The 16,076-nt window shown below is 37.4% G+C and overlaps 1 protein-coding gene across 1 annotated transcript; it reads right to left on the reverse strand.

Annotated features, from left to right (window-relative positions):
- Positions 1 to 1,155: 1,155 nt before the first annotated feature.
- LOC139143210 (optic atrophy 3 protein homolog) lies at positions 1,156 to 5,416 on the reverse strand. The gene is made up of 2 exons (XM_070713359.1): positions 5,253 to 5,416; positions 1,156 to 3,163 (listed from the first exon to the last, which is right to left on the reverse strand). Exons 1-2 carry the CDS (start codon positions 5,392 to 5,394, stop codon positions 2,730 to 2,732), a joined length of 576 nt encoding a protein of 191 aa, XP_070569460.1. The 5' UTR covers positions 5,395 to 5,416; the 3' UTR covers positions 1,156 to 2,729.
- Between the last annotated feature and the right edge of the window lie 10,660 nt (positions 5,417 to 16,076).

Raw genomic sequence — 16,076 nt, forward strand, 5'->3', positions numbered from 1 at the left:
AAGGTAGATTGGATGGCAGGCTGATTGATACTGAAACTTGAGAAATCTTTTGTACCTCATGAAACATAGCAAGTGCTTCTGTCTGTACATTTTCATCTGTGTTTCATTCACAGCTTCCAATTATTTATGATGTAGTTTATAACAAATAAAGTTACTACTGTCTGTAGTTTTCGGGTCTGTCCAGTAACCCCTCATCAGCTTGAATGACACTGGCTGGACAATTGACATCAGTCATGTGGTTCAGTGATCACATGTAAATCATGATGCTGTATTAGGTACTTATGTGTACTGATGGTAAGGCATAGTGGCTGTGGTCATAATTCAATTCTGGATTAGAGCTAGCGATGTGTATTGCTTCCTTGATTCCAATTATTTATTTCACCAATAACCCTACCCTATGGGTAGGCATACATGACATACGGGTACAATTTGCTCTTGCCTAGCAGCTTATGTTATTATAGCTTAAGCTACTATCCTAGTGCTGTATGGAGCTCATTGTATCAAAATAGAGTGTACACTGGCCTGTGGACATTGTTATTATTCTATACAAATGATATTTATGTTCCTGATATTTATGAGTGATTTCCTTTGTAGTTTTCACATTCAAGGGTGAGAAAGCAGTCTTAAAACTGAGAAACCATCATGAGAGAGACATTCAATGCCTGTGACTGTGCTTTGTTCAGAAGAGGGGTACGTATTAACAGGTGACAAAAAGTGACAATGTTGGTATGATGAAATGTAGAACTAAAGGCAGTCATTGATGCTGCCCTTCCAATCTCTATGTGTTCAGTCATAAAATTAGTTCTACTGCTAATTTTTTCTATTATCTTAACACTCTTTTGTTCCAGAATAAATTGTCTATGCTAGTTTAGGGACTTCTCTTGTATATTACTACTTACCACAGTTGTCGTTAGCTCTTGTCCAATCAGAACAACATATTGACATACACACTGATATAATATAACTGTGTCTTTAGAACCTAAGAAGATAGCCAAGCTGCAATGTGAGGTCTAAACTTTGCAGGAAACATATTGAAGTAGAGAATACCTAAAGCATTGTTTAAAATACAATATTCCTAAATTTCACTTGCTTTGACTTTCTTTCTAGCCAAATATTTTCTATTATGTGTTCACGTTTAAAACGAACATTGACAGGTTGCAATTGTACAATAATTATTGAGGGCTTTATTTCAGACTGATAATATTTCATCCGTTCACACAAATACAGAGTAACAGCTGCAAAACACAAAAGGACAATATAGACATAATTAATTTCTAAAAAAATCTAAAATCTATGGAAATATAAGTGTTAAAAATGCTTCAAAGTACGTCACTAATTGCTAGGGATATTGCAACCCACACAAGTACATGTAAATTGTACATGACACTAGAAATGACAAACATCACATTTTCACAATACTGAACTGGTATATCCTGTCTATTTTAGTCAAACTGCTACCAAATACACGTTTGCTGAGTTTTGATGAGAAAAAACAGCTGAACACAGCAGAAATACCTAAATAACATTTGTTGCCATGCCAACTTACTCTACAAGGTTACAGCTGGATTTCCATATCGTTTATAACAAACTTCAAATCAACATAGACAACTTCTGAGTTTGAAGATTACATTATGTTTATTGATATACTGGTAATCCACCCATACTTCAAAACTTTGCAATTTCTCACAAATCAAAAACTGTCCTGGGATAATATTGCAGCAGCGTTTTGGCTAATTTTGGCAGAATGCCAAACCAGCTATCAAATCTCTTCATCAAAGAAGTGTGTTAATGAGTGAGTGTTATACAGTGATAGTGTAACAGCTTTGCAACATCTGAAAGCTGTGTCCCTGTTTGTCTATTTGGACTGAGTTGTGTAAATCAGAATGCAGGTACAAATATTGTGAAGTACAGACTGATTTGCATGAAAACAAATCTTTGAAGGAGCATGACGGAAGTTTCTTAATTCTTTTATCAAGAATATCAGCTACAGATATGCTATAATGTTTAGGGCTCTGTTAGCATTTTCAATGTAATTTTCAAAACACCATCCACCTTTATATGTATCTTTCACCAAACTTGCAAACAGAGCCATAAAACATTTGCTACTAGGGCATTTCATCAGCCATGGTGTATTTAGAAAATGGCAAAGGAAATACTGATCAACTTTGACAGCAGCTGTAATGAACAAAGGATGTGTCTGTCATATAAAGTTGAATCTGTTGCATATTTAAATACTTTATATACTATTTCCATCAAAAACTGTTTGTCTTCATTATCACCATTGACTTACTTGGATAAAAACATTCATTTCATCAACTTAAAACCATTTGATGCCAGACTGAAAATGTTTCGTACTTTTTAATGACAGAGACCTTGATCCCATCACCCACTATCTGGCCATATCAACTCCTCTCTCTGAGATTTAATCTACACTCATGGATCATGAAGGAAACGCAAGGAACTCACTCAAAGAGACAATCAGATCAGCCACTGTCTTCATGTTGTGAAACCCTGTTAAATCCATTCATCATCACTACCTAGGAAAGTTGGCTTCTGTGTATTGCAATATTATCTGCAAATGGTCTCTGGACAGTTCATCTATGAATTAGCTAAATGCCACACACAGTTGGACAATAAATGTGATATGAACACTCATGCAATACATCTATATACTTACTGCTACTCATACTAATTAATTAATTTAAAGCTATCTATTATTGCTTTGTTAGTCAACCAAACCACCCTTTACTTTTTTGTTGACTTTTTGCGTTCTGATTCTCTTTCTCTTTTATAATTTTTTCTTGTGAAACACCTTTGGCATTATCAGGTTGGCGTAGCAACCGTCCATGGTCTAGGGATGCTATTCTTCTATTGAGTTCCCGTAACCTTGCATCTTGCTGTTCCATCATCAGTCCTAACTCTTCCACTTTATTGTAAAGTTCTTTAATAGAATCATTCTGTTGGTCTTCTTTGTGTTGCTCGTTCCTTGATTGTCTCCAGAATTCAGCAACGATTACACCAACACCCACAGTAAAAATGAAAGTTTCACCGATGATCTCAGCTCCAAGTTCAACAGCAGCAGATTCACTGAGTGGTTTCACTTCTTTGGCCTTGCCAAGTCCTAATATTCTCATTTTAATATTGATTTCACTCCAATGGTACACTGTCAGAGAAAGAAACACAGTCTGTAGTGACAGAAACTAAATCTGGACACTCAGTGTGACAGTTTCCGGACGACTTGAGTTTTCGGATATTTAATGACATGCTGTTCATTGTACTCACTTCGCTCTGTATTGATAGCATTTTACAAGTCATGTGACAGCATATTAAGTCAGGTGACGCTGCTGTCCCAATTTGGATAGTTTTTTTTCGGTAGAAGCTATTTTGGGCTACAAACTTTGTGAAGTTAGCCACACGGTACGATACAAGGTGTCGAAAGCGACACACAGAGACAGCCCATGTCCAATATATACCCTGTGTTTCCTCTGCCACTCTCAAATTTGTAAAATTACTAATTTTTTAGATGATTTACTAATATTTTTCATTGTTGATTCGTAAATATACGAATGCAAGGAAGCAGCTAGTTGATTGAGAGCTGAAGGCCCCCAAACCTCAAAATAGTTCTAAGCACATGTTGTACTTAATTTGAATTTGATTGAATGATATTCCGTATTGGAATGGTTAAGTTTACTTATGAATTTCAAAATTTACGAAAAGTTTCAGTACCCAATTCGTAAATTTACTAAAAGATTTCAGAAGCCAGAGGAAACACAGGTACCGGTAGGCCCTGTACACATCAAAATATAGTTGGCGTCGTCCATGGATTAAGCGTAACTAATTTATCATTAAATATTTACATACAGTTTTCTAAACACATCGAAGTTGAAAATCGGGCGTTTGAAGTTTCAAAATATCAATATTTAGCCCGATAATCATATTCCAAATATGACGTCCGATTACTACATACTCAATATGGGGTCAACAATTTGGCAACTTTGACCCCTAAATACCACTTCCGTCCTGGTAACAGTGAGGATAAACACAAAAAAGTTTCGAAAGGTATGGTTATGAGATTTCGTACTGCTCATCATTTATGAAACGGCTTTGGTTGAAATTCACTACCCTGTCTGAAAACTCTCACACTGAGTGGATTTATCAGTGGTAGGAAGTGAATTTCAACATCAATAGTAGAAATGGTGAGGATACATATTATAATCGTCTATGATTACAGTACGGTCCATACCATTTCTGACTGTTACTGATGTTTATCATACACAATCTTGTACCTAAAAGCATGCATATTTGTTACGCTACAAAAAACGCCATACCCTAACCTACTTGAGTAGTGTTTTTGCTAAGGTTGGGGAACATTGGTAATGGATTAAGGGGAACCCCAGTAACATTTCTACCACCTCCTAATGATAACTACATTGATACCACAGGGAACTCCGGTAAATTTTACCTAGCTACCACCCTTAACAATCTGTACTATTTTTCTAACACAAGATGAGTGTAGATGCCTGAAATACAGCTGTTAATTATAACAATAAAATAATAATAATAATAATAACAGCTTTATAAACAGACAAAATGCTGTGTGCCTTTGCCTCACTTTCCATTTTTGCCGATGTGCTCTTTTGTTATTTACATGACACTAACAGTTCATATATTATTATTATTAGCTACTATTATTATACTGTAATACTTTATCTTCATTGAAGAAAATTTTAACTTATTTTTGTATCACACTTTTATTGCCACAAATGTGATGTATTAATCCTATATTTACAAGCAAGCAATAAAAAATATTATTATTATTATTATATTTTACGTTGATTGATAAACATTGAGAAAATTAGGTATAGATTAGCACAGCTGAATTTAATACTTGTATGCAATCACCTTAATCAAAGTTATTTTACAGTTTGAAATTACTAGCATTATGTGAATACTATCTACTACTGCACCATATAGTGCAGTATGAGTAAACAAGGGTCTTGTATGTAAACACGAAACAATCCATCGCAATATTTTTGGAGGACTGATGCAGTTAACTACGATTTTTCCCGGCGATTTTGTGCGGTACGAAAGGTGTGCTTTCCCTACCACACAAAATCGTTGGGGAAAGTGTTGTTCAATAGACTGCCGGTTAGTGAATGTGACGCAAGTTCACAGCGTGGTTGAGGGCATGCATCATCGTCGCTGAGTTGAGTATGGGTCGTGAGACCAGTCTGTTATTCTTGTACACTTACATTGAGCTGGTGGCATACATATTCGCCTTCTGAAGAATTCACTCTTCTTTGAAGCTTCCTTCAGGTAATTAGCGATCGGTTTGCTAATTTGTCTGACTGCCAGAGAGGCTAGTTTAGCAAGAGGGAACGCTCCCACCACCATGGTAAATCTGTTCAGAGTGACCTATGACCTGACGCTCTTATAGTAACTTGAGGGCGTTGTTCTAACTTGATATGATACCCCTCCCCCAATCATCGTCAAATGCAATGCTATTTGTCGTAAGGGACTGGTCAGTTTCTTCGGCCTGGGGGGGGGGGGCGGTGGATTATTTTTTGCCGACGTCAAAAAGTGGCTGACCCCCCCTATTCCAAATTTTGAAAACAGGGTGACCCCCCCCTATTCCAAATTTTGAAAACAGGGTGACCCCCCCCCCTGGCGCGCGACATAGGTAAAACAAAAGGTGGACATAAATTATATACATATATATATATATATATATATATATATATATATATATATATATATATACTGTATATATATATACCATATATATATATACATATATATATATTAAAGTAATGAGCTTGAAGAGCACGCTGAAAAATATTGAACATACAGATATCTCTGATGTATGTATGCTTGATATGTTAAAGTTGGGCGTGGTGAAAAATATGACTGATTATTAAAGTTACGCGCCCGAAGGGCGCGCCGAAAAATACAACTGAATGATGAAATTTGTGGCTGACACTAGCATTTTAGGCAATGATGAGCCTGTGTCAAAAATTAAAAAACACACTGACCCCCCCTATTGGGTATTTCAAAAACATGGTGACCCCCCCCCTATCACCAAAGTCAAAAACAGGGTGAACCCCCCCCCCCCATGAATCCACCAGCCCCCCCCAGGCTGAAGAAACTGACCAGTCCCTAATGGATGACTACGTTGTACCACAGTCCCTCCACAAAACGCTTTTATGGCTTTGTAGACTTTGCTTTGAATCACGGTATCTTCTTTGTGGAGGGACCGTGAACTGTGAATGGATCAATCATTCACTACATCTTCCGAAACATTGCCAAAGCAGGAAGTACCACAGTCTTTCAGACGTACGAGATTTTGCACAAAGTTTGCAGATGATACGAAGGTATACCATCTTGACAGGATAGACTGTGAAGTGTCTGAAGTGTTACAACACAGGGTACCCAGACATCTGGTTGTTGTTGTTTGTATTGTTGTTTATACTTAGCAGGGCTTTCATTAAGTATTTTATCAACAGGCTGAAAACATTTATCAGGCGGCGACTAGCCTGAAGGTCGCTGCAGCCGGTGACCGAAGGTCATCGGCAGGGGGGAGAGCTCGAGAGGGGGATGTGCCCCCCTCTCGAAGGGGGGGGGGTTCCTACGGAATTTTGAGATTTTATGGCTTTTTTACAGCTATTTTGTTGCTTTCCAGATGATTTTCTATGCATTTTAGGAGCTAAATTTATTCAGCATTTTATCAAGTGATAGCTATTTTTTTGTAAAATCATTAAAACACAAACAGTGAAACAAAAATCCAAGGATAGCAAAGAGTGACAGAGGAAGAGACTGCACACTGGTTTCGAAATGTAGCGTCAAAGGATCACGCTGTCATTTGACAGCCAGGTTACGGCTGCGTCTCCCCATGGCTTATATCTACATCGGGTACAAGTAAGGGTGATCGAGTCACTTGCTACATCTATGGCGCGTAATCAAGGCCAATATTCGAACTCCCAAATTTCAACTATACAACTCAACATTCAACATTCGAACTCCACATTTTCAACTATACAACTCAACATTCAACATTCGAACTCCACATTTTCAACTATACAACTCAACATTCAACTTTCGAACTCCACATTTTCAACTATACAACTCAACATTCAACATTCGAACTCCACATTTTCAACTATACAACTCAACATTCAACTTTCGAACTCAACATTTTCAACTATACAACTCAACATTAAACATTCGAACTCCACATTTTCAACTATACAACTCAACATTCAACATTCGAACTCCACATTTTCAACTATACAACTCAACATTCAACATTCGAAGTCCACAGTTTCAACTATCGAACTCAACATTTTCAACTATACAACTCAACATTCAACATTCGAACTCCACATTTTCAACTATACAACTCATTATTCAACATTCGAACTCCACATTTTCAACTATACAACTCAACATTCAACTTTCGAACTCCCCATTTTCAACTATACAACTCAACATTCAACATTCGAACTCCACATTTTCAACTATACAACTCAACATTCAACATTCGAACTCCGCATTTTCAACTTTACAACTCAACATTCAACATTCGAAGTCCACAGTTTCAACTATCGAACTCAACATTTTCAACTTTCGAACTCCACATTTTCAACTATACAACTCAACATTCAACATTCGAACTCCACATTTTCAACTATACAACTCAACATTCAACATTCGAACTCCACATTTTCAACAAGTCATCGTTGATGACACAGTCCCCGCTTGCTAATGGGTATTTTAATTACAGGTCCTGTGATAAAAATACTTTGATACAGATGGCACTCAATGCCCAAGAATGAGTTCCATGGTGATGAAAAAAATAAAACCAATGTAGGCCACTATCCTAAAGGTCATTAAATGAGTCAACTGGGAATTAGTTGACAGGGTGTTGCAAAACATTTTTTCATACTATCCTAGCACTAATAGATTATCACCGGTACCATATTTCATAAAGTTTAATGCAGTATTTACAACACTATGAGATCAACATCTGTATCAAGTTTCATCAAATTTGACGTTGTATTTATGGATATATCACTCTAATTAGGAAAGTTCATTACATATGCAATTACAAATTAATTAAAATGACACTGATAAATGTCTTTTTCACTTTTAAAGCAATGTGAGCTTAACATCTGTACAAAGTTTCATGAAATTTGATGCAGTATTTCTTGACATATCAGCCTAATTATGAAACTTCAATAATTGACATGATACTGCTACATGACGTGAAACAAATTGACGAGCATGTATGAAATATGTCAATGTCCTTGTACCAACTTTGAATGATACTGGTGGAAATATGTCTGAGTTATGGCTCAGTACATGAGAAAATTGTAACAAAATCGCCGCCACACAGCAATATTTGATCTTACTGTTTAAAAAATCAACATGTATATGTATGACATAAGTCAATGTCCAGGTACAAACTCTGAATAAAATCAGTTGAGACTTGCCAGAGTTATGGCTCTCGACATGAAAAAAAAAACCAACAAAATTGCCACCATGTGGCCATATCGGACCATATCGAGAAACAAATCAAAGTACATATTTATATCGAAGTACATATGTATACTATAAGTCAATGTCCTTGTACCAACTTTGAATAAATTTGCTTGATACATGTCTGAGTTATGGTTCAGGACATGGAAAATCGTAAAAAAATGGCCACAAGGCGGCCATATTGGATCGCATCACAAAACAAATCAATGTGCATATGTATGACATAGGTCAATGTCCAACTTTGAATAAAATCAGTTGAGATATGCCTGAATTATGTCTCTGTACACGAAAAAATCATAACAAAATGGCCGCATGGCAGCCATATTTGATCGTATCGCAAAATAAATCGATGTGCATCTGTAGGTCATAGTGCTATGCCTTTGTGCCAAGTTTGAACAAAATTGGTTCAGCAGTGTCTGAGAAACTGTTGATGACGGACGGACGCACACACGGACGGGACCCAATCTATAAGTCCCCGCCGGACTTCGTCCGCGGGGACTAACTATACAACTCAACATTCAACATTTGAACTCCACATTTTCAACTATACAACTCAACATTCAACTTTCGAACTCAACATTTTCAACTTTCGAACTCAACATTTTCAACTTTCGAACTCCGGGATTCGTATTCTCCCTAGGCATCCTTAACTTGCTTCATTGTAGTTACCAACGTTTTTCCTTCTGGGCCACAGGCGTACGGAACGTTTCGTAGATCGTCGTCGGATGGGAAGTGACTGACACTGTGAGGCCGAAGGCCGAACTTCGGTACTGTAGGCCTATAAGTATTACAAGGTATGTCATGAAAAATCGACCGGTGGCCCGAAACAAACGAAATAAAGCATCTACCTCAAAAAAAATTACATCGACCGGTCGGAAGTACCTTCAAACTTTCAAATCTTTACTCTGATTACAGCATTTCTTTCAAATCTGCCAGTTATGGGCGATAATTAACTGTCCGGCGAGTACTCGCACTTGCATTGCCACTTCGCCATTAGCTTTTTTACTCCCGAAAGCCTTTGCGAGTGGACGAGTGACCCTGTGAAGAGTTTGTTTACAAATGTCAGATGGCGGGATTCACAAGCATAAACTTTCCCATGGTTTGCGTTGATTGCCTTGTTGCCAGATAGCTGAAGTTGTATTCACTGACAGTATAAAATTTACCTAACGGTTAACGGTTGAATTTAGTGGTTGTGGGGTCACGGGGTCACTCGTCCACTTGCAAAGGCTTTCGGGAGTAAGAAAGCTATTCGAAATGGCGAAGTGGCTATGTAAGTGCGAGTACCCGCCGGACAGTTAATTATCGCCCATAACTGGCAGATTTGAAAGAAATGCTGTAACCGGAGTAAAGATTAGAAAGTTTGAAGGTATTTCCGACCGGTCGATGTAATTTTTTTTGAGGTAGATGCTTTATTTCGTTTGTTTCGGGCCACCGGTCGATTTTTCCGCGCCATACCTTGAAAATATTATACAGTACCGAGGTTCGGCCTTCGGCCTCACAGTGTCAGTCACTTCCTATCCGACGACGATCTACGAAACATTCCGTACGCCTGTGTTCTACAGCTGTATATTACAACGGTTTGCTTGAACCATTGACATTAGGGATGGACCATTAGACCTTGGGAGGGGGGGGTGGTCACAATGAAATTGTGAAAATTTTTTTTTTACTATTGTAAATTTCTGAAATTTTTTTTTTCCAATTGAGATTAGCTGTGCAAATTTTTTTTTTCAGAGTAAATTTTAAGATTTATAATTTTTTTTTTAGTTCGTCGCTGTCTGAAGATAAAGAGGGCAAAGATGTGGTGCCAAGCACCACAAGCGGTTCGCAAGCGGTCACGGGGGGGGGAGGTCAGGAGTGGGGTGTCCCCCTGCTGCTGTTGGAGCTTTTGAAAAATAGAGATTACAATGGTGTTATTTGGTGGCACTTGGGGAGTATTTTTGAAGGGGGAGGTCAGGAGGGGCTGTCCCCCTCCTGCCGTTGGAGCTTTTGAAAAATAGAGATTAAAATGGTGTTATTTGGTGGCACTTGGGGAGTATTTTTGCGGGGGGAGGTCAGGAGGGGGTGTCCCCCTCCTGCCGTTGGAGCTTTTGAAAAATAGAGATTTAAATGGTGTTATTTGATGGCACTTGGGGAGTATTTTTGCGGGGGGTGGTCAGGAGGGGGTGTCCCCCTCCTGCCGTTGGAGCTTTTGAAAAATAGAAATTAAAATGGTGTTATTTGGTGGCACTTGGGGAGTATTTTTGCGGGGGGAGGTCAGGAGGGGGGTGTCCCCCTCCTGCTGTTGGAACTTTTGAAAAATAGAGATAAAAATGGTGTTATTTGGTGGCACTTTGGGAGCATTTTTTCGGATTACACATCTTCCTCTGAAACATGGTCTTCTTGCTCCTCAGTAGCTTCCTATAGTTTTGAAAATTGACTATTTTGGTTTCCTGGCTTCCCTTTCTACTGCGTGGTGAAATGGCTACATGCACCCCACCAAACATCATGCATATCTCATGATTCACAATTGATTTTGACAAGCTGAGAAGCTAAAATAAGCTAAATAATATAGTTAAATTTGCATATTTGTGTTTTTAGAGCAATTGTTGCCCTTTTTTGATCAAAACATCTATTTCTCTGTAGCAGCATATCCAAATTGATTGAATGTGTATAGATGTGTTGAAATTTCAATATTTGTCTTTTTAGGGCAATTTATGCCATTCATGGTCAAAAAATCTGTATTCTCTGAAAGGGCTTGTCCAATTTCTTTGAAATTTGCTACACAAAAACGATTATTCATTCAGATTTATTCAGTATTTGCTATCGAGAAACTTTCAAAGTTCAACCCCTTTTGTGTGTTTTTGTGTTGGGATTATTTGTTGGATAGATGGCATTCTACGTAGTGTATTGTTGAATGTTAAAACATGTGTTGCTGTTGTTTTTTGAGGCTGTTTTTTGAGAAAAAAGAATTGAAATACCTTTTTAAAAGCAAAATAATACATAATGACTTGATATGTTGTTTTATCATTATTGACGTGTTTCTACTTGTTCACCCATTCTTGCAGTCATCATTGCAATAAAATGCTGTGAAAAAAATGAAACTGATGTGGCCTGCATCTGTTTACCTTGATCTTAAAAGGCAAATACAACTTTCTGTCTTGACAACCATACCATAGTTTCAATGTTTTACCTAGTGTACCTGCTTGGTTTGTACGCAGGAAACAAGTAGAAAACAGGTTCTATAATTTCATAATTTTCAAGTGATCAGAATACAAAAGTCCTGAAAAGATAAGATAATCACAACTTCCAGTATAAGTGATACAGTCACTCTAAATGTATAAATTAAAATTAAAAATGTGCCGGGAGGATGTACTAAAAAATACAGAAAGTTGCTTTCTGTCGGTAAAATCTAAAAAAAATTCAAAATTTTAAAGACTTTTGCAGATTTTTTTTTTACGCCTTTGTCTTCTTATTTATTTTTTTTTATTTTGCAGACTAGTTTGAAGATTTTTTTTTTCCTAACTTTCTGCTCTGAAAATTTTTTTTTTCTGTTTTTGACCACCCCCCCTCCCAAGATCTAATGGTCCGTCCCTTAGACGAACTAGACATATTGTCTAAATCTAGGTGTTGCCAACACTGTCGGGTCCAATCAACAGCTAAGCGGTAACATGAGTCGATCATAAAAAATCAACTCTGCAAAAGTTGAAACATTGTCTAGCAGACGGTCAGACGTAGTCTAAACAGCACCACCACATGGACAATGTTTCAACTTTGGCAGACTTGATTTCTCTGTAGTCGACTGGAATTACTGCTCAGCTTTACACCTGATAGTGTTGGCAACACCTCAATTTGGACAATATGTCTACTTCACGTAATGCCAATGCTTCAAAGCAAACCACTGTAAATAGTTTGAGAGGCCACATCTGCAATTCCCAATACGAGCATGGTCACCATGGATGAAAAAAGGATCTAAATTTATTAGAAAATATTTAGAAGAGAACCACAAGATTGATCTAAGGATTGCAACATTATTGTGAAGGAAATTTGAAATTGAGATCACTCAAACAACGAAAGAAAAAAAGTGGAGACGTGATGGAAGTTGACAAAATAAGACAGCATAGAATTCTTCAGTCAGAGCTTGCAACCGTTAGAAATATTCAACAAGGAGACATAAAAGGAAAACTACAGAAGCCATTTTCAAGACGATATAAGGAAGAACTTGCATGGAGAGTCGCAAATGCCTGGAATAATTTCTCTGATCAAGGAGTAATCTCAATTTAGCCTTTTCGTACTTTTTCCAATGTTGGTGGAACCTATATATCGGAAGACTTGTTCATTGTCACGTGGAGAAGATAGTCCGGAAGAAAAGTGATACCTCAGTTCGAGTCAATAAAGAAAGTTGATCTGATCGAAAGGTCCTCTTGATCATACCAAATGTCTTGCATGTCTCCTACACATAAACACTTTCAATATTGATGGCGAATTTAAAGGATTTCTAGGATGACGTGCAAAAACTGGTATAGTCACCAATAACTAATACCAAGGGTGGAGAAGGTACAAAGTACAACCCCCTAGATATACGATTGTACACCCAAATGTAAGCTTTTGTAAAATGCATGGTCGGAGAAGGAATGTATACTTAGATGGGTCCGATACCCGTAAACACAGCGTTTTTATGATATCAGAGTAAACACATTTATACAGCTGTTTATTCTATGTTTCTTGACATGGAAGTTTAAGAAATTAAGGCAAAATGTTTTCTCTACAGAGAAGCAGTGCAAGGAATTCCAAAACAGTGTTTTTAAGAGTACTTTATTTTGAGAAAGAAAGTGACAGATGACACGCGTCACATTATAAACTTTGGAATACAAATCATCGCATCATCGGTACTAGAAGGCTTCTGTTTATTCGTAAACGTTTTAATGATGACCAATGTACCTTTTGTCACCAAGAGACAACAAAGTCGACATCAAATTTACTGTTGCACTCATCGGAAACCGATTATGGCTTTCATTTTTGCTTGCTGTGGTGTGAAATTATCTAAAATCGAAGCAATCCTCTGAATGAGAAACGTAGATACAAGTCATTGACAATGACATAGTCCCCACTTGTTATAGGAGTATTAGTCTTGATGGGATAGGGAAATGAGGTCATTAAGAAGTATCACTGGAGTGTATATGTTCAGATCTATGGACACATAGGTTTATGTCATTGTTCCCAATTTGAAACAAGAGGCATGTCTAAGTTATGGTTCTAAATCAGGAAAAAAGATCAGACCTCTAGCTGTATTGGCCAGCCAAGAAATACATATGTGCATAATAAATGAGGTACAAGATGTGACATCTTAAGGTCTATTATCCTATCAAAATTGAAGCGTAAAGAACTTGTGGTTACTGAGTTATGCATATATATGCATATTCAAGGTCAAAGGTCATCAAGGTCACGTGACATTTTGAAAAAAACAATGTATTGCTAATTAATCCATATATGCCAAAATTCAGACCTCTAGCTCTATTGGCTTGCCCACAATTATATATGGGCATAATTAACGAGGTAAAGCATGTGTTGTCATCAGGTCTCCAATCCTACTAAATATAAAGGACATAGCACTTGTGGTTACTTATTTATTGACATAATCGTGTATTTTAGTAAAAGGTTATCGAGGTCACATGACATTTTGTCAAAAAATTTCTATCCTATAGTCTATCCCTATATACTAAAAATCATACATTTACCTCTATTGGCTTGCTCAAAATTAGATATGCACATAATTAATGAGGTACAATATGTGGCGTCATAAGCTGTCCCATCATACCAAATATGAAGGGTGTAGCACTTGTGGTTACTGAGTTATGGACAAATATGTAATATTTGAGGTCAAAGGTCACCAAAGTCACATGACATTTTTTCAAAATAATTGTATTGCTAAGTTATCCCTATATACCAAAAATCAGACCTCTAGCTCTATTGGCTCGCTCAAAATTAGATATGCACATAATTAATGAGGTACAATATGTGGCGTCATAAGGTGTCCAATCATACCAAATATGAAGGGTGTAGCATTAGTGATTACTGAGTTATGGAAGAATATGCATATTTGAGGTCAAAGGTCACCAAGATCACGTGACATTTTTTCAAAATAATTGTATTGCTAAGTTATCCCTATGTACCAAAAATCAGACCTCTAGCTCTATTGGCTCGCTCAAAATTAGATATGCACATAATTAATGAGGTACAATGTGTGGCGTCATAGGGTGTCCCATCATACCATATATGAAAGGTTTAGCACTTGTGGTTACTGAGTTATGGACAAATATGTATATTCGATGTCAAAGGTCACCAAGGTCACGTGACATTTTGTCAAAGTGTCTGAAATATCTGCGTGAACGGATGGACTCACATGGATGGACTCACGGACTGACATGACCCAATCTATGAGCCCCCTGGACTTTATCTGTGGGGACTAAAAACTGTGTCACTGCATCCTTTTTGCAATATGAATACGATGAGAAACTAAATTTTTATTTTTCTTGGCCTTATACATGGGAGTCTATGGACTACCTTATACATGGGAGTCTATGGACTGCCTTATACATGGGAGTCTATGGATTTCCTTATACATGGGAGTCTATGGACTGCCTTATACATGGGAGTCTATGGACTGCCTTATACATGGGAGTCTATGGAGGTGAAAAATAAAAAGTCCTCTAACACGGCCAAATTTGATCGCATTGTGAAACAAATCGACGTGCATCTGTATGAGGTAGGGTACTATCCTTGTACCAAGTTTGAACGAAATCGCTCCAGGCGTCTCTGAGATATCTGCGTGAACGGACGGACGCACGGACATGACCAAACCTATAAGTCCCCCCCGGACGGTGTCCGTGGGGACTAAAAATACTCTGATGTGGAATCATAGTTTACACAAAGACTTATTTACAAAATATTGCAATCTCTGTGACATTGGTTGAATACTTGAAACTTCAAAGTAATTGTAACTGAAATGAATGGGTAATGTGTTATGGTTTATTGCTTTTCTAGACCACTGGCCCATATGCAAAAGAAATGCACGACTAGTAGGGAAATATCAATTACAGGTGATGCGCAAGTAATTACATAACAAACACATACGCAGATTTGTCAAATGAATATGTCAAATCTCAACTCCATGGCATCGAATACATATTTGCAAAGGTCGATAAGTATCTTATTATCTGATAGAGACATTACAATCCGTGGCATTTTTAGGCCAACCGAATTTGAATATCGAAATCGAAGAAGGAATTCTGAAATATCGTCATATTTCTTTCCGTGATTGTCGTTTTTTGAGTTGGCATTTCCAACATCGGATTTTACATGTAACGCCATGCATTACGCGGCCAGCTTATATTTGATGATGATATTAGAGAACGAAACGCGTATTAGCTCGAAATCCAGCACATATGCAATGTTCGCACGAAACAAGTGAGAAGATGTAGAGACCATCGCTTGGTAATATGCTAGGAATAAATCGAATATCGAAATTTGGTTTAGAACAGGAAGTTAATTCATTTGTCAATGTT

Source organism: Ptychodera flava, chromosome 11 (assembly GCF_041260155.1).
Source record: "Ptychodera flava strain L36383 chromosome 11, AS_Pfla_20210202, whole genome shotgun sequence".
Lineage (NCBI taxonomy): Eukaryota > Metazoa > Hemichordata > Enteropneusta > Ptychoderidae > Ptychodera > Ptychodera flava.

Excerpts from the sequence above, each read along its gene's own strand:
- LOC139143210 (XM_070713359.1), bottom strand. The coding sequence starts at position 5,394 with ATGGTGGTGGGAGCGTTCCCTCTTGCTAAACTAGCCTCTCTGGCAGTC. Across the intron at positions 3,164-5,252 it reads ATGTATGCCACCAGCTCAAT|TGTACCATTGGAGTGAAATC; the intron begins GTAAGTGTACAA and ends TTTCTCTGACAG.